Source organism: Dinoponera quadriceps, unplaced genomic scaffold (assembly GCF_001313825.1).
Source record: "Dinoponera quadriceps isolate SergipeBrazil2010 unplaced genomic scaffold, ASM131382v1 scaffold874, whole genome shotgun sequence".
In the NCBI taxonomy this organism is placed as follows: domain Eukaryota; kingdom Metazoa; phylum Arthropoda; class Insecta; order Hymenoptera; family Formicidae; genus Dinoponera; species Dinoponera quadriceps.
In genome coordinates, this window is record NW_014554958.1 from 27,059 (window position 1) to 47,541 (window position 20,483).

Below are 20,483 nucleotides of genomic sequence, written 5' to 3' on the forward strand. Positions count from 1 at the left end.
GTTTGGGTTTAAGTAGTGGGGAGTTTAGGTTAACTCTGCTGTCGTCGCTACTCTCAGCTGGGCTATGTAGTGGAGGAAACACAAGCCAATCAGTGAAGAGGGAAGAGATAGATGCAAGACCCGCCCGGTCTTCTTTCTCTTTCTACCGAGAGGACGCTTCCACTTACAAACAGCCGTATACCTTGCCCCCTCTATAATATCTCTATGACAAACAGCCGTATACTTTGCCCCCTCTATTTATAATATCTCTATGGTCCTACCTCGATAGAAGAAGCGTTTGTAAGCGCAAGTTATGACGTTACCGTTATGTCAATACGCGTTCTATGAGCCCTCACGATGTTAAAAAGACTGATGAAAGAGAAGCTTATAAGCGTTTAAAGCAAGTAATCGTCTAAAGAGAATATATATATATATATATATATATATATATATATGTGTATATATATATATATAACAGAATACACCCAGTGTAGATTCCCGAACGCAACTTCGGTTGCCTGTAATCATATGTTTTGTTATTTTAAGTTATACTGCTGAACTGGTGTAAAAGTTGAAGTGAGACAAGTATATTGGCTTCTGCCTATAAGACGCGGTAACGCTTGCCGCGTGGCGGATATTCGCGCAATAACCAATCAACGTGACGTTCTTCTATGAGAACTAAAAGTTTATTGGCTGCTGCATCGCTATTTGCGTGTCCTGTGGGCAGAAGCCATATGTTTTCTAAAGCCAACGGCACACGGTACTTGTTTTCGTGTTGTATTGCTTGCTGGATGGAAATACTGCGTTTTGATTGGTGTATTGTCATCTATTTTTGGAAATGCACCAATAGTATTTCTTTCAACTTGTGTAACGTCCGGACTTATTTTGAAACATTAATAGTATATTAGTATAGATCGGAGGCCGACTTGTCTGATTTCAGATATCACTAGGTTAGGTATTCACCAGGTATAGATATTTTATCCCTATGTTACTAGATGTAAGTACGTGCGCATATGTATATTCGCGCACGTTAAATATTATAATTAAAATTATAACGCCGAAGAAACGACGTGTCGTTAGAGAGTCTTAAAATCAATGGATCAACTATAGACAAGAGAAACCGTAATCTCTCAATGCGATAAGGCATCCCGTTGCTAACATAAACAGGAGCATGAAACCTGAATCCAAACACCTCCAAACTCCCAACTCAGGACCGACGCGGCGATATCGACGCAGTGACATCACACCGATGGAATGAATTTCTTCCATCTCCATGACTCCATCAGCCAACCAGAAAACGACTCTCAGCGACAAAGCAACGTATAAAAACGCGCGCATTCGTTGAGAAGGCGATTCTTTTCTCGTGATTAGCTTTTGGTACTTGTGTATTTATATACTTTGGAATATATTAGTCGTAAAATCCGACTGTGTAGTAATTATTTTTGTCTACCCCTCATTTCTCGAACGTTGCGAAATCGAAATTGGAATCGCGGACCGCATCATCCCGCGCAGCGCCGGAACATCCGAGACCGAGCCAGGAGAACGAGCGGCTCTGATTTCTCACCAGATTCATCGATCGTTTCGCCAGACTCCGGAGACCCAGGGTAAACTCGATGAAAAGCAGAGTGACCTAAAANAAACTCGATGAAAATCAGAGTGACCTAAAATATATATGACCTATATATTATTATAATATTATTATAATATATATATATTATATATTATAATATTATTATATATTATAATATATAATAATAAATAATAAATAATAATAAATAATATATATTATTATAATATTATTATAATATATATATATATATATTATATATTATAATATTATTATATATTATAATATATAATNTGCATTTCAGCACGAAAACCGCATCGTATACCGCTGGCTTTACTTCAACTTATTGCACCAGTAGAGCAGCTAAAAAAAACTAATAATTGAGCAGTGAAGCAGTGGAACATTGGGTGTAGTTGATGGTGATGTTTGTCCCAGCCGTATCTGAGGAATAGGAACAGTGGAACATTGAAGGTTCTCTCTGATATTAGGTTATCTATGCTGTAACCCCACAAAGTATTTATATTATCAAATTTATATCATTGTCCATATTTGTATGTGTGGTTTCTTTACTACCATGTGAAATATTATAGAAGATTGGAAATTTCTGTGACAATTGACGAAATATTGAAAAGAGGAGAAATAAAAAATTGTGATGCATTGTTGACGAAAAGAAAATTTATAAGTATAAAATAATAGAACAATAATCGAAGGCGGTATTAAATAAACGTAATAGTTAGAGATCGAAGTAATTGTACATACACGTGTATCACGCATAATGGCAACTCCAACCAACGGCAATGGTAATCTCGTGGATGAGTTTGAAGAAGCATTCCAGGTACTCGCTTTTTGTGTATTTAATTTTTATTTAGAATTTGCATTCTTGATTACAAGTTTCTTTATTACTTTTATGTAATTTATTGTTAATAATGCATTTTTACATAATGTTTTACATGAGAAAAAGATATTGCTGTTGATAATGTATTAAATAATTCATATTGGATGTGGATATAAATAAAATGAATTATTATTGCAGCTACTCAATTGTTACTTTTAATATTAATGTTTATAATATTTGATTTTTAACAACAAAAGATTTGTTCTATTTTCTGATTTAAAATACTTCATTGAAAGAAAAATTATTGAAACATTCTATTTTCTCTATAGGTGCTTTAAATTAATTTAGAAAATTTTATGAGAATAAAATTATATCACTAAGAATAATTTTACCTTAGCATATATACAATTTATATTTTTATAGGAAATAGATCAATGTGAGAAATAATATATAAGAATAGTGAATATTTAAATAATATTTAAATAATAATATTCAGAAATAAAGTATTCCTCTTTATTTAACTACATATGTGCATATATATTCATACACATGCATATATGTACAAAAATGATAATTTTACAAATCGTTTAAATTTATTCGTCATTGATAAGAAAAAATTGATAAAAATTTAAAATGTCAACTTGATCAGTTTTCAATTGATTAAATTTGGCTAATATATAGAGAAGATTATATTTTACTGATGTTTTTTGTTTTAAGTTATAAAGGATACAATGAGTTAAATTAATCCTATAAACTATATGGAGATTGTTTGTAGTTTTCGAGATATATCACTTTATAGTATCAAAATTTCACCGTTGAAATATAGTAAATATTCATATAAGGTCAATCTCCTCAAGCAACAATCTTGTCAAGGGTATAATCTCGAGCAACATGCAAAAAATTTGAGCTGTCGCTCATTGTTTGTAAAAAAATAATCAACAAAAAAGTTTAAATATATAGAATGAAGCAATATATATATATAGAAAAGATTACACCTCACCGATTTTTTGTTTTAAGATATAAAGGGTAAAATTCTGAGTTAATTTGTTTTCTATAAATTATGTCACATATAGTTTTTGAGATATACTTCACTTTATCACTTTAAAGTAGACTTTAAACTACTTTAAACCAGAATTTTACATTGTAACTTGGTAAATTAGCTAATATTCTCAGAATCTATTATTTTAATATAAAATAGACCATCAATTTAGCAAGGCGAAAGATTTAATGATCAGTAACCAGAACAATTCAAACTTCTTTTGCGAGTAACTTTTTAACAACAAATAACGACTCAAACTTGTTGTATATTGCTCGGGATTATGTCCTTGAGAATATGTTAAGATCATTAACTGAAGGGATTGATTTTATGTGAATATTTACCTTTTCTTCTTCTCCTTCTTCTTGGTGTTATAGCCCTTATAGAAGTTGTAGAGCTTGTAGAGTGCCCGGTAGATTGTTAGAGTTAGATTTTCATGGCAAAGATATTATCGGTGGCTTGCCAGTCCATTGGAGAGGAGATACGAGCGTATGAAAATATTTTGGTTTTACTAGGAGTCGAATCTGAGACCTCTAGTATAGCAGATCGATGCACTGTCTATTATGCCACGCTCGTGTTCATTTACTATATTTCAACGTGTAAAATTCTAAGTACAATTATAAAGTACTTTAAGTCTTTACTTCTAAATAAAATTATAAAGTACTTTAAAATACTTTATAGTGATATATCTTGAAAACTACATGCGACTTCCATATAATTCATAAGAACAAATTGACGCAGAATTTTACTCTTTATAATATATCTTAAAACAAAAAAATTAGTGAGGGACTTTTCTATGTATTTACCTTAAATTTTTAGCAATGCTTGAGCATATTGACAAAGGACGAAGGATTGGGCAACAATGGGATTGGTATATCTGGTGGTGTGACAGTAGATAAGGATGAAGCTCGTGCAGAAGTGGAGCAAGTTACTCTAAGATTTATAGATTTAGCCAGACAAATGGAAGCCTTTTTCCTGCAAAAAAGATTTTTACTGTCTGCATTAAAGCCTGAACTAGTGATCAAAGAAGATATTAATGACCTGAAGTTGGAATTAGCTCGTAAAGAAGACCTTATAAAACGACATTATGACAAAATTGCTGTGTGGCAGAGTCTTTTAGCAGATTTACAAGGATGGGCCAAGTCTCCAGCTCAAGGACCACCAGCACCTAATGGTGAGCAAATTTATTATTCATATTTAATGATGCTGATGATGATGATTGATGTTAATAGGATTACCTACTCCTCAAAGTGGGCAAAACCAGCAAGCTGGAAATGGTAACAGTAACACTACTATGCAGCAGCAGCAGATACTGCAACATCAGCAACAACTGCAGCAACAGCAGCAGCAACAACAGTTGCAACACTTGCAGCAACATCAGATGCAACAGCAACAATTACATCAGCAACAGGTATTTAAGTAATATCGTTTACAGCCAAACTTTAAAAAGTCTCTTGTTCTTTAGGCAGATTATTATCAAACTTAGCATTAAAAGTACGCTTTTTCCAAATTAGAAAGAAAAGAAAAGCACGCAAAAAGCGAAGAAGGTTGCTACAGAGTAAGCGAAGATTTTGTTCTGGTCTCTTTTACAAGAAGAAATGCTAAAATGCCGATATTATTTATTTTTATTTTGGAAAATTGTGGAGTTTTTCTTCGAATTTATCAAAATATATAATTTATGTGATTGCTTAGATATTTTAATAATAAGTTTTTTTTTTTATACGATTCAGGCATATCTGTCATGAAACTCAGCTTCTATTCATATGTTGCTTTTTTTCCCTATAATGATAATATATATTTATTTTTTATTATATGTGTATAATATGTACACAGTGATATATTTTAATCTTAACAGGCAAATATTTTGAAAATATACAATTTTACAAAAAAAAAAACACTTCAAATAAAAGTTGTGTGATGTAAAGAAGAACGTACAATGGTGACTTTGGTTTGATCTTGAGACATCTATTTAAGGTTAGATGAAGGTCAATTTAATTTTTTCAAATGGAAATCCCTATTTCTTATTGTATTCTCAAGTTGAACGAATTCAAGGGAATATTTAAGATATCTTGATAATTTTTTAATAAAATCAATAGTTTCCGAGATATTATTGAAAACTGAAAAGTGTATAATCAATTCTTGGTTGCAAAAAAACCGCTCTTAACGCTATCCAGGATTAATGATGTGGCGATAATTTGATCCATTTTGGGGCTTGATTTCCGTGAGACTCTTTGTCTCTCACATTTGGACTGCTTGATTTCCGTGAGTTCCTTTGTCTCTTACGATTTACATCTTATAACATTTGTTTGAATGTATTACCATTCACTTTATTATACATTCAAAGCCTATGACGTCATACAATAGTAGAAGAAATTCTTTAAGAATAATTGCTAGCACTCTGGCATTTTTCATATTGACCGGATTTATTGGTTCTAATAAAAACAACGTCTTTAATATACTCTCCATAAGAATAAAACAAGATATCATATCAGGAGAATTTGGAGACTATCGGACATAACTGTTGAATCTTACCCAGCGTTTAAGATAAATGGTCTAAATAGTCTCGTATAATGTTAGTTCTGTACGGAGGAGCACTATTGTGTTGAAACCACATACATTCTCTAGTTTCTAAATTAGTATCTTCTAATAATTCTAGTAGATTATTTTGCAAGAATTATAAATATATTTATCGATTAAAATTATCTTCAAAGAAATAGGAGCCAAAAATTATCTTCAAAAGAATAGGGACCAATAATTTGACCATACAAAATGCTACACTAAACATTCACTTTCCACTAATGCTAATGATCTACATGACAAAGCTAAAATTGATTAATATTTTAATAATAATAGCAAATATGACGATTTAATTCTCCGGTATTCTGAAATGTTGATTCGTCGGTAAATAAAACCTTATCAAAAAAGTTAGATCTTCCTATAATTTTCCCAAGCCCCAATGACAAAATTTGATGCATTTTCGTTTTTGATTTTTAGTAAGTGCCTGATGCCGTTGAATGTGATAAGCGTGAAAATTATTCGCTTTTAAAATTCGCTGAACAGTTAACTGAGAAATATTGAGATCTCGGCTGATTATACGTTGACTAATCTGAGGATTTATCACTGTCATCCCTAAAACAGCTGTTTTCAAAATATTAGCATCAGTCAAAGATTTCTTTTTATGTTTACGGATTATTTTATCTTTACGTGCTCTATTTATAAGACTGATTATTGTTACATGATTGGAACATCGACGATCTAGATACCGTAGTGCATATTAATGGGTACATTTCCTGCAGTTTTCATTGCTCTTTTTATATTTAATTATTATGTCGACAATTTCACTAAATGAATAATCTGTCGTATTAAAAATGATGAAGGAAACAAAGTGTTAATTTTAATATTTTTATCAATTTATGTACCTAAAGTGGCTCGTCCACAGCCGCGAAGTAACTGATGTAATACTCTGGGTTGCTTATTAATGAAACACACTTTAGAAAGTACATAAATGGCGACTTATGGCTCACGGAAATCAAGCACCTTGAAAGGGATCAAATTACCGCTACGTCCACGTCGTTGATCTTCGGTAGCGCTAAGAGCGGTTTACGTATTCAAAAGTCGGTTATAACTTTGTTATAAGAATCGGTTTACAACTTTTCAGTTTTTAAACCCAAATATCTCGGAAATTATTGATTTTATAAAAAAATGATCAAGATACCATAAATATTTGCTTGAATTCGCTTAACCTAAGGAAAAGGGATTTTCACTTGAAAAAATTAGGTTGACCTTCATCTGACCTTAAGTATGTCTCAAGGTCAAACCAAGGTCACCATTGTACGTCCCCTTCTACACAACTTTTATTTGGAATCATTTTTTTTTAATTGCGTATTTTCGAAATATTTGCCTGTAATGTGCAGAATATGTACAGGGTGATTCATTTTAATCATAACAGGTAAATATTTCGAAAAATATGAAAGATATGAGAAAATATTTATGATAAAAGTTATAGGATTTGATAGGGGACATGAGACATTGACTTTAACTTCATTGTACAATCAATAACTTAAGATCATTTCAAGGTCAACTTAATTTTTTTAAAATAGAATTATATAGTTTTTTTTAACTTAAATCGATTTCCTTGTTCATTATACGTATAAAAATACTAGGGCAAGGTCATATAAATTCGAATACTTTTTGTGTTATTTTACTTTTTATTCTGATATTTTTGAGTACGAGAGAGAATATAAAATATCCCATAAAATATTTACATTTTGATAATATCACCTTAACACTTTTTTACATAATAATATGACAGAAATCGATTACTGATATTAATCATTGCACATTGGTGCATCACATTTGTAAAATGCAATAAATTTTTTCTTAAGGTTTCTCTATGTTTGTTTAAAGCGATCGATTCCACTTGCTTACATACAAAACTGTTAAAATGATATTGAAAAAGGAATACTTTATGAGATATTTATCTTGTACTGAAAAATATCAGAATACAAAGTAAAATAATTTAAAAAGTATTCTTATTTAGAAAACCTTGCTGTAGTACTTTTATATGTATAATGAACAGAGAAATCCATTTTTGTTAAAAAAAAACTATATGAATCTATTTAAAAAAATGAAATTGACTTTGAATTATTGACTATACAACGAAGTTAAGATTATATGTCCCCCTCCAAATTTTACAATTTTTATTTGAAACATTTTTCTATATCTTCAACGTTTTTCGAAATATTTACGCATTAAGATTAATATAAATCACTCTGTGTTTATACAAAGTGATTCATAAATACATATCCACATTTCAGAGGGTGAATCTATATACCGAAATAAGTAAAAAAACTTCATATGAATATATGTATCTTACATATGTTAGTTTTCGAGTTATGGATGATTAGAAAAAAATCTTCGAAATGTTCACCTTGTATAGTAACACACGCTACCACACGCCTTAGCACGTCTTGACCTTATCTAATGTTTATAAATAATATTCATTAATATGAATCAGGCATCTCAATCTATTAAATTTTTATTTTTAATGCCATCTAAAATCTATTATGTATTCAACGCATGTAAGTAATGTGCACAATCTGCGAGGAAGGATACAAAATGGATTTGAGACTATTCGAAGAATTCTTGGTATTTCTGAGCGAGTGCAGAATTCATTAACTGCATTGAGCGAAAAAAGCGATCAGTGAGCTGTCATTGATCATTGGTCTTTACTTTTAAATCTCTAAATTTAAACCAATTATGTTGACGAATTAGTCAGCCGTTGTGCAACATATTTATTTGCTGAACACAATCAATGTTAAGGTGTGCAATAGTGTGTGTTAACACATGAGGCGGACACGTTGAATTTTCTTTAATTATCCATAGCTAGAGAACTAAGTATGTATGTAAGACATATGTTCATATGATGTTTTTTATTTATTTTAGTGTGTAGATTCATTCTCTGAAATATAGGCATGCATTTATAAATCACTCTGCGCGCGCGCGCACACACACACACACACACACACACACACAGAGAGAGAGAGAGAGAGAGAGAGAGAGAGAGAGAGAGAGAGAGAGAATGTCTCATTTTATTTTTGACAGTCAAATATCTAAAAAAATCGAGATACGGAAAAATATTTCAGATAAAAGATATACGGTCTCAAGGAAGACAAATAATGATAAATATTAATTTAAAAAAACATAAATTTTCAAGGTCATATGAAGGTGATCGCTATTTTTTAAAACTGAATTTGGTATTTTTTCCTAAAAAACCTGAAAGAACATTTAATTTTTGCGTAAAAAAATGTTAGAATACCTTTGACCTAAATTCATTATGCAAGGAGACATTTTATGAAAACAAAAAACTTTTATTGATCAGTATACGTGTGTAGTTTTCTTCTTAGCTAAATCTAGGACTACGGACGAAGATATAGGAGAACAACTGTCCTGCACGTGTACCCAGAGATCGTGAGTATAGTTCCTTATTTCCATAATATTTTAAGACTCTAAACCTTTTTTGGTATTTATAAAATCTTAATTTAAGATTGATTCTTTAATATTGACACTTTTAACCTTATGACATAATCTAATTTTCCGGAAATGTTCTTCTAATTCAAGATTACGCGATTACTATTGTCGATTAAAATATTATTAATGACGATAGTTCATGTTAAATAACATTTACCTATTCTACATTCGCCTATTACTAAATTAAATCGATGCTTTCGACTTCTTTTCGTATATGACACTTCCCAAATAGCAAGACGACGTTAAATTTGTGGAGCTAAATTAAAAATATAGTTTATTGAAACCCACCAACTACCAAAAGTTGATATAAAAAAAAAAAATAAGAGATAAATGCCGTAGTATCTTTCACAATGTTTTATTGTCATTAGAAGAACATTTCCGTTGGAGAATTAGATTATATCGTGAGATTAACGGTGCCAAAATGGAATAATTATTAAACTAAGATTTTACAAACACCGAGAGGGTTTGGAGTTTTAAAATACTATGGAAGTGATGAACCATAGGGTCATGATTTCTGGGTGCGCGTGCGCGCGCGAAGGACGGTTGTTCTCCTATGTCTTCGTTCGTGGTTCTAAATTTAGCTAAGAAAAGAACTACGTACGTATACACTGTTCAATAGAGGTTTTGCTTTTCTTTTTTTTCTTCATGAAATATTTCTTTATGTACTAAGTTTCGACTAAAAGTATCTCATTACATTTTTATTTAGAATTAAATGATGTTTCAGCTTATTTTTTAAGAAAGTATACCACGTTTCATTTAAAAAATGGCGATAACCTTCATATGACCTTGAAAAATTCTGTGTTTTTTAAAATTAATATTTATCATTATTTGTCTTCCTTGAGACCTTGATATATATATATATATATATATATACAGGGTGTCCCATTTTATTTGTGATAGTCAAATATCTCAAAAAATATGGAAAAATGTTTCGGACAAAAGTTATACGGTCTCAAGGAAGACAAATAATGATAAATATTAATTTAAAAGAACACAGAATTTTTCAAGGTCATATGAAGGTTATCGCCATTTTTTAAATGAAACGTGGTATACTTTCTTAAAAAATAAGCTGAAACATATATATATATATATATGAAGATGGATCAAATATAAACGAGCCTTTTGCAAAAAAGACCATATATTTTTCAAAATCAATTCTAATTTCCTTTTTTCTAATTTTTCTACATAGTCCCCCATCTTATCTATACACTTCCTCCAACGGTCTGGTAATTTTTTAATCCCGGTATCATTAAAAGTTTGCGGACGTGTATCAAACCAATTGTACACGAACTGCTGCACCTCCTCGTTCGTCGTGAAGCGCTGTCCATCAAGGGCTTCCTTGAATGACCTAAACATACGAAAGTCGCATGGTGACAGGTCTGGGCTATAGGTTGGATGTTCTAGAACAGCCCAGTGCATATCGGCCAATTTTTGTTATGTTACTGCTGCGGTAAGGGGTCTGGCGTTATCATGAAGAAGCAACACACTTCTGATCGGAATGCCGCACCTTTTTGACCGATAGGCAGCTCGAACTGAAGTTCTTGAGAGATTTCAAGAACAGTTAAGTGCCGATTGCCTTCGATGAGTTCTCGAACAGCCTCGGTGTTCTGCGCAGTGATGCTGATACGGGGACGGTGCGAGTGGGCAATGTTTTCGACATGTTCCCGTCCTTTCTTAAATTCGTTACACCACTGCTTCATCCGAGCCCATGAAAGAGTTCTGTGGAGGCAAGCGGGACTAGTCTATGGCCACCGCTCGTGCAGAGGGAGAGGAGAGGAAGGTATCGAGTAAGGGCAGCCCTGTGGGTGTGCGCTAATAAAACGGAGTCCTTATGACTGCTCACACGCAGCTGTATTTTCTGGTAATTTTACAAACTCGCAAACGTAACAAAGGAAAATGGTGTGCTAAAAGCTAAGAACGCGGTGCAGAACAAAATGGCCGCGACGCGGCACGAAATGGGCGTGACGCTAACGTAATGGCCGCGATAGAACAAAAATGGCCACAACGCGGGACGCAGAAATAAGAACGCTATATATAGTGAGCTCGGCCTGCTAGGACGCGGAGCCGGCTCCTCTCATGCAGGGAGAGGTGCGAGACGCAGGTCGCGAGAGCGGGCGGCGACGAGAGGCGTCGCGAGGGCGGCGGTCGCGGGAGCGAGGGGCGTCACGAGGGCGACGGTCGCGAGAGCGAGCGGCGACGAGAGACGTCGCGGAGGCGACGTTCGCGGGAGCGAGGGGCGTCGTGAGGGCGACGGTCGCAAGAGCGAGCGGCGACGAGAGGCGTCGCGAGGAGAGACACTCGCGAGAGATTGCTGGAAGGCTAACGCACGGCGCAACGAGTTCACTCACACTCGCGGGTTTACGAACGGCGGAACACAGGCACTCTGAGACGCACTTGCTCGCAGTGTCGGAAGCGGAACGTACAAGGGTGTACAGAGAGGAACACTCACGAGCACGTCCGCTTGGTTCGGAATCTGAAACGGAAGAGAGAGCGCCGGGGTTCTGGCACGACCGTCGGGACGCTTCGAAACAAAAACGATCGCGCCACAGAACACGTGGTTGGCCATCGTTGAGGTCGCGTGACCCTCGCGTGGTTCCGGCGGTGCGCGCGACGCGCCGGAAAGGCCGGGTGGCGCTGGAACCGGTCAGAAGACCGGGCGCGGTTGCAGAACTTGTTGTCTCGTGTGTGAGGCCGCTCTGGGCGGTGGCGCCGCCGGTGTCGACGCGCGAGGCTCGACCGCCACAGTTCTTTTCCCGAACTGTGGGAGTAAACGGCCCCGAATGTCAGCAGCATTTACATTTTCGTTGACGAGAAACTTAATAATAACACGTTGTGCAACTATAGGGTGTACGTCTTTCTCGCTCATCGTGATTGCTGCTGAGAGTAAGAAGCACACGGCGCGTTAACGTTATTACTGCCTTCCATATGACCTCTCTCCACTGTCCAAAACGTTGCAGACCCCTCACGTCGCCGACGGGCGCGCAATTTNTGTATGTGTGTAAGTATGTACATATGTATGTATGTGTATATATATCTACAGGGTGTCTCAAATTAATCTCGGCTTCCGTAATATGCAAGTAGAACGGTTAAAACTGGACAGAAAAGTTTTATACCATTTGCAAATAAGTTTTATATTATTTTGCAAATAACACGCAAAGTTTCGAGCTATCAATGATTGAAAATGTTCATTTACAGAGAATTCTTTAATTAATAATTTAAAAATGCACGAGTTATTTATAAAATGGCACAGAACTTTTTTGTTCAGAGTGGCCTAATCTACAAATATATGACAATTGTTGTACCTAACGACAAATATCAATATATTGAACTTTAACATTTGAACATTGAACTTCGTTAGATACAATAGTTGTCACATACTTGTAGATTATACTATTTGGAACAAAAAAGTCTGACTCCATTTTACAAATAACACGCAAATCGTTGAGTTATTAATTACATAAGTTAAAGAAGCTTCTATACATTGCCATTTATTAATTAAAGAAGCTTCTATACATTGCCATTTTCAATTATTGCTAACTTGAAATTTTGCGTGTTATTTGCAAAATGATGTAGGACTTTTTGCTCGGTTTCATCCGTTCTACTTGCATACCATGGTAATTAAAATTAGTTTGGGTCAGCCTGTATACATATATGTATGCGTGTGCGTGTGTGTGTATTTGTGTACATACACAGGATGTCTGGTATGTTACCACCGCTCGTGTGCTGATAGAAGGGATTAATCTGAGTAGAAAAGTTTCCTTATTTTGTAAACAACCTTGCAAAATTTTAAGTTATTGATTATTTAAAATGGCCATATATAGAGGTTTTTTAAAATAATTACTTGACTTAATTAACTGAAAAATTTGCGTGTTATTTGTGAAAAATACTTTTTTGTTCAGGGTGGTCTAATCTACGAATATATGACAGCTGTTGTACTTAGCGACAGATATTAGTATAATGAACCTTGAACTTCGAACCTTGAACATGTTGTTAGACTTATAGATTAGATCACTCTGAACAAAAGTCCTTTACCGTTTTGCAAAAAACAGGCAAATTTTTCAATTATTATTTAAAGAAACCTCCATATATATATATGGATTTTTAATTATTAATAATTCGGAATTTTGCGTGTTTGTTTGCAAAATGGTAGAGCACTTTTTTGCTGAGTTTAATTTCATCTATTTGAATACAAACAGTTGTACGAAACATACCATATACCCTGTGCACACACACACACACACACACACACGCACAAATATGTGTACCATATTTTTTTTATTACATATGTGTAGTTTTTATTATACGAGGGCGGTTCAATAAATACCCGTGTTAGAAATGAAGACACCATTTTTTCAAAAATTTTTTTTTAATTTTTCAACATAGTCCCCTTTTAGAAAGATACACTTCTCCCAACGTTCCTGCCATTTTTTTTAACCCCTCCAAAAAATAGGATTTGTCGAACTCTCCAAAATACGCCTCTGTCTCGGCGATGACTTCCTCGTTTGAGCTAAATTTTTTTCCCGCGAGCCATTTCTTCATGTTAGGGAACAAGAAAAAGTCGCAGGGAGCCAGATTGGGTGAATACGGGGGGTGCGGCAGCAATTCATAACGCAATTCATGCAGTTTGGCGGCGACAACTCCGGATGAATGTGCTTTCCACTGTGAGCAATCGCGGCACCCATCGGGCCGACAATTTTTTCGTCGCCAACTTATCATGTAAAATATTAATTGCCATTCCGGTCGACACACCTACGGCCTTTGCTACTTCGCGCACTTTCGTTCGTCGATCAGCGAGAATCATGTCGTGGACTTTTTGAATGATTTCCTTGGTAACCACGTTTGCCGGGCGTCCTGGTCGCTCCTCATTAAAAACGGATGTTCGCCCACGTTTAAATTCATTGAACCAATATCTAACTGTGGTCATAGATGGCGAAGTGTCCCCATAAACAGCATCCAACTTTGCTTTTATCTCCTCGCATTTTTCCCATCCAAAATCAAAAAGCGAATTACCGAACGATACTGCTCTTTTTCCATCTTAGCGAAAATCACGAAACACGTCTTACTCGAATGGCTGTCAAATCCAAACTAACCTATCAATCAGTCTGCAATTTGTTTTGCCGTCGTTTGATAGATGACAGCACACGATGATAACACCAACTTCCCTCAGGAACGCCCTCTGTCGTCTAACACGGGTACTTATTGAACCGCCCTCCTATATGTATAATTTGAGATAAGCAATTATTTGTGTAACGTAAATATTTGTGTGTATGCATGATAATATATGTGTTACAGAATTGTAGCTATACCAAACTTATATATTATTAAATAACTTTGGAAGAGTAAATGATGACAAAACTTTCTGATATAAAATTGCAATTAAAAAAGATAATTATATTTAAAACCTAAGTACAAGTGTATAAATAGCATAAATATCTATAAAAGTCATATTATTGGAAGATATAGAAAATACCAGGTTAATATATAGGTTAATACATAAGATGTTTTAGACCATTTCGGGTCTTTCAATAATATATACTGTTATAAATATTTAAGTACTTGCAACTACATTTAAATTCAAACTAATTTTTTTTTATTCCAGTCACACAAACACAGAGCATATGAATTCGTGAACATGAATTGTTGAATACTTGAAAAAATCTGTTTTTTTAAAACGATGATTAGAATATCAATTCTTCTGAATAAAAAGAATATCTGCACAGATATTGCATGTATAAGTGTCTTTATATAATTTTTGTCTGCACTGAGAGAAATATATTGTATAAAAAACATAAGAAATTAAAGCATTTTGATAATTAACTATAACTATGATGTAGAAATCATGCGGTATATCTCAATAGGCAACATACATTTTACATATGGATTGAGCACTTATAAAAGTAATAAAATAAGCTCTTAAAAATATATTCAATTTAATTTTAATTTCGAGTGATAGCAAATTTCGTGTTCCAGCAATTCATTATAAAAGTNTAAATATAAAGTTATAGGAATGTATTTTATTGTTTTAAAATGCTGAATCACTCTTAGATTGTTTGCTACATTCAGTTATATTCTGTATGTAAAGTTATTGCAAATAAAATAATATATTTATATAAATTATAAATAGTAAATGTGTTAAGAAAGAGACAAAAATATTCAATTAAAAGTTGTAGAATACACAGGAAGCAAGATATTTCATATCTTATGACGAAAATTATCAAAAAGAAATGTGAGAAAAAGAAATATTACGGAAATAAATATCCATTTTTCGGTAACCTTATCTTAATATTTTTATATGTAGAATGTTGGGAGGAATCGATTCTGGGTACTCATCAGTATTTAGAAAATTAGTGTAACATGCAATTTACGTTTTTAACTTGTATTTTTTCACGATTTCTACTGTTAATTTAACGACATACTTATTTATTATTATTTATTGATGATTTAGGTTAAAAGAAAGCGTCCGGATATTTTTATTGGGTCTATGCATAATTCCGTAGCGAAAATCGAGTAAATTTCAAACGTAAAATATTTAACAAAAAAAGCAATTTTAATCAACTAAATATGTTCCATTCTGTTTAATAACTTTCTGCTATCTCTCCACGAGCTTCATTATCCTTCTTTTATAGAAGTGCTGAGATTTTTGCGCAAAGAAGTCATCCAAGTAGTTTTTGAGGACGTCCAGGGAACTGAAAGTTTTGTTATTCAAATTGTTCTGTAGCGCCCGGAACAAGTGATAATCTGAAGGTGCAAGGTCCGGACTATACGGTGGGTGCACCAAAACATCCTACCCAAGCCGCAATAACTTTTGCCAGGTCATCAGAAAAACGTGTGGTCTAGTGCTGTCCTGGTGGAACACAACACCCTTTCTGTTCGCCAATCTGGGTTGCTTCTAATTGATTACTCGCTTTAATTTGGCTAGTTTTAAGCAGTACTTGGTCGAATCAATCGTTTTGTTGAATGGCAGCAGCTCATAATAGACGATTCCTTTCCAATCCCATCAGATACTGATGTATGACCTTTTTCGGGTATAATCCAGCTTTTGCGACTGTCTAAACAGCTTCCCCGCGCTTCGACCATGATCTTTTTCGACTAACATTATTGTAGACAATCCACTTTTCATCGCCAGTGATCATCCGCTTTAAAAATGGTTCGTTTTGATGGTGTTTGAGCAGCGAATCGCAAGCTGAAGTTCGGTCCATTACATTCTTTTCGCTCAGTTCGTGCGGCACTTAAATATCAAGCTTGTTTACCATCCCAAGTTTCCGTAAATGTTTCGAAACAGTTGATTGGTCAATGTTGGGGTTATGTCCGATCTCTGTAATCGTCAAATGCCGGTCGGAGACGATTAAAGCCTCGATTTGATCGACATCAATAGTGATTGTCCGTCCGAGGCGAGGAGTATTTTGGAGATCAAAATCTCCGCAACGAAATTTCGCAAACCACTTCCAACACACACTTTCGCTTACGACATTCTCTCCGTATACGGCGCATATCTTTTTGTAAGTTTGCGACGCGTTTTTTCCTTCCATGTTCAAAATATAATTAAACTTCGTATACGTCACGGATTTCAATGAATACTTTCTTAAAATGTCGGCATAAATTTCAGCTTTCACTTAATGTATGACATTTCATATGGTTGACGCATGTGCGAGCGGAAAAACAACTGCGAACGATATCTGTCGGAATTTCGCTACGGCATTATGCATAGACCCAATATTTATGTGTTGAATCTATCGTAAGTATTTTATGCTCTTATTCTCTTATTTCTATGTATATCGTTATATATTTTCGCGATTTCTCGCTTTTGATGTCTTCAAACAAGGACAGCCGAAAAGACCCAGGAGCCTTAATGACTCCAGTGTATAAATATAAACTATAAAAAATTTTCTTACTTTCTCCTCTGACCAAATTGATAAAAAAAGAGATGAAAAATCATTGAAAAAGCAAAATACCTGTATATTGTGCGTTTTCTTTATAATATTGTTTAATTACTCGCAATATCTTGGTTTTCTAAGACATCGTATTATTTTATGCAATATATCTCTTTATATCTTAGTATAATTATTTGTTCTGTAACTATTTTGATGATGCACATATATTAATCGTCATAACGAAAACTTTAATAAGGGAGGATGAAGGGAGGTAATATTCTCAAAATGAGAAATAATAAACAGATAATTTTATTTTTTAGTGTGTGTGTGTGTGTGTGTGTAATTTTTATAAGATTTGACATTATTTAATTGTAAAGTTTGATTTAAAAGTGCTATTTCTTTACAAATACAGTTATGAATCAACGAAATGTGTATCTCACGGAACAATGATATTCTAATCATAAATGGTTAATATAAAATTTTATGAAAAAAATTTGAGATTTATATATATAATCAGAAATTTCGAACTGGAAATGTTCAGAAAAAATACTAAGAATTACTCGAAAATACTCAGAAGTATTCAGGATTTTTTATTTTTTGTCTAAGTTTTTCTGTTTCCTTGTAAAAATTGTAAAAAATCTGAAACATTCTGAGGTCTTTAAATTTTCATCGAAATTCTGAGATATTTTTTCACTAGGGAATTGAACCAAAAAGTCACATTTACAGTTTTTGAATCGAATGAATAACAATTGAAATATCGTGAATTGAAATTTGATTAACTTAGTCAATAACTTATGATAAGTAAGGGAAATTCGAAGCGTAGCTGTGAGTTCAAAGGCGGAGCTTTATATTTTTTTGTATTTAGGTAATAAAAATGGTTGTAATGGTTATTATATAAAATATCAAAATCTTAAGTTCGCGAATTATTCGTGATGAAGCATTATATGCCATGTTGAAAATTGAGAATATCGTTTCACTTTTGTTGTCTTTATTCGCAAATAGACATCAGAGGGATAAATATTTTTATTATTTTTTGTTTCCCTTATACAAAAGAAATACAAGAACATTATTTTTCCTTTCATTTCCCTATTTTTGTCGTCGTTTATTAATGTCGAACTATGAACACACTTGTTTATATATATCTTTTAACATATGCATGCACATAGCAATATATTTTTAAATGTAATCATCTCGTAAATATGGAATGTAATACTTCTTTCATATGTTACAGCTAAAAAAGACAGATTAGCACAGGAAGCTTATCTTTTTTGTTATTACTATGCTGGATTTTCTGTACAATGGTGTCTTAGCTTTTACAATGAATCTCCGATGAATTTGAATTTAATATTATCTTAGTAAAAATGTATAGTATTCCAAATTACGGATGATTGAAAAACGGAACTTCTTATGGACTAAGTTTCAAAAGAACAAGTAAAAGAGAAAATAATATCCATTAGTGAATTTCAAATAAATTTTACTTTCATTTATTTTAATTTGAATTTTAATTTGAGACTCACTTATAGAAAAATATGTAATTAGAATGTTGGTTAAACGATAAGACATGTGGCGTGTGATTTTGCAGGTGCAACAGGGTTCAGGTGGGCCGCCAACGTCTAGTTTGCAGGGAGTTGGTGTGTCAGTCAATCAGCAGGGCATGTTTATGGCTCAAAGTGGCGTGGGTGTGAGCAGCGGCAGGGGCACTACCGGGTTCCCAGTCGCAGGTGTTGGAAGTAGCGCTCTTCAAGGGCCACTAGCTTTTCTAGAAAAGACCACGAGCAACATAGGGATGCCGGAAAGGCGGAGTTGACGCGGAAGGGGGAGGGGCCGGGGCCGGGGTCGTGGTAGAGGACGAGGTAGAGGAAGAGGTGGCAGTAATAGTCTACCGCCGCCGCCACCGCTTCTCGATCCTTCAGACCCGTCGTCCTATGCTGCTGCCGCTGCGGTCGCAGCCGCCGCAGCGGCGCCCCTTCCCTCTCCGCAACAACAACCTCCGCCCTGCACATGAATGTATAATACGTGTGAGATTTTCATTTTGTATTTTGAGTAAAAAAGGGATAAACGTGTACTCTGTAGTTTCATAGTCGAGTACTCGTGTCATGGAGTTTCTTTAGCTTCTCTGTTAAATATAGTCTACAATAGGCAATAGGAGTATGTTTATAAGAAGTTCGAACAAGAAATTAACCAATCATAGTCGATTATTTTTCTTATATTTGGATATAATTGGTAAATTTCTTATTCTTACTTCTTATGAACATATTCCTACTGCCCATTATAGACTACGCTTCAGAATTTTTATGGAATTGAACGTGCATCAGTTAGTGGTTGGTGATGGTGATAATGGCAATGATCGAGTAATGCGATGATAAGCGTCGCGAGTGTGTCGTAAAGACGAGCACAATTAATGTGTACATTTATGTGTACATAAATTGGAATATCGCTGGTGACTTGTTATGAGCTCGTTTTGACGATGAGCGTAGTGTTCTCAACAGTGCCAGTTTTTACTGATCTGATTTTGGATTAACATTATGAATGTTGTTTCCTATTTTTCAAGAAACGACTTTTATATTCATGAATGTTATTTTGCATTAGTCTCGAAAATTTTACGACACAGACAAGTTTATATAAAATGCGTTAAATTGCACAATATAAGATAAAATAAAATAATCTTGATTTTGATAAGATACGATTTGTAATCATAAAACACAAAATAGCGAATTGTATATAACGAGATCGTCGTTCAAAGCAAACAATATAATACATGTAATTGTACATAGAAATAAGGCGATTTCTTCATATTTCTTTATATCACATATATATTTATTATATTAGTTCTCCGTAATCATATAGATATTTTTATAAACCGTATTTATCGCATTTACAGCACCTTTGAATTTATCAAATGTACTGTTCGTACGATATCAATAAAATATATATTGTCTAAATGTGTAAAATCAAAATATACATTACGACATACTCATTCAAGCTAGATTAATTTAAATATCTATATGCAATAGGATTTCAAACAAAAAGGTGTAAAAAGCGTTAGACTTTTTAACAGATACTTTGCGCACTTTTTGTATTTGTTTTAGAATAAATAACTTTTTACGGATATTACTTTTTTCTTAATAAAACCAATATTAAATGCTTTAAAAATGAAATATTGGG

General features: G+C 33.9%; 1 protein-coding gene across 1 annotated transcript; it reads left to right on the forward strand.

The window, feature by feature from the left end:
* Positions 1-1,853: 1,853 nt before the first annotated feature.
* Positions 1,854-20,405, forward strand: LOC106742682 (mediator of RNA polymerase II transcription subunit 28). The gene is made up of 5 exons (XM_014615879.1): positions 1,854-2,059; positions 2,137-2,381; positions 4,237-4,591; positions 4,650-4,828; positions 18,901-20,405. Exons 2-5 carry the CDS (start codon positions 2,322-2,324, stop codon positions 19,123-19,125), a joined length of 819 nt encoding a protein of 272 aa, XP_014471365.1. The 5' UTR covers positions 1,854-2,059; positions 2,137-2,321; the 3' UTR covers positions 19,126-20,405.
* The last annotated feature ends 78 nt before the right edge of the window (positions 20,406-20,483 follow it).

Coding starts and splice junctions, on each gene's coding strand:
- LOC106742682 (XM_014615879.1), top strand. CDS start 2,322: ATGGCAACTCCAACCAACGGCAATGGTAATCTCGTGGATGAGTTTGAA. Junction 4,592..4,649: donor AGGACCACCAGCACCTAATG/GTGAGCAAATTT, acceptor TGATGTTAATAG/GATTACCTACTCCTCAAAGT. Junction 4,829..18,900: donor AACAATTACATCAGCAACAG/GTATTTAAGTAA, acceptor GTGATTTTGCAG/GTGCAACAGGGTTCAGGTGG.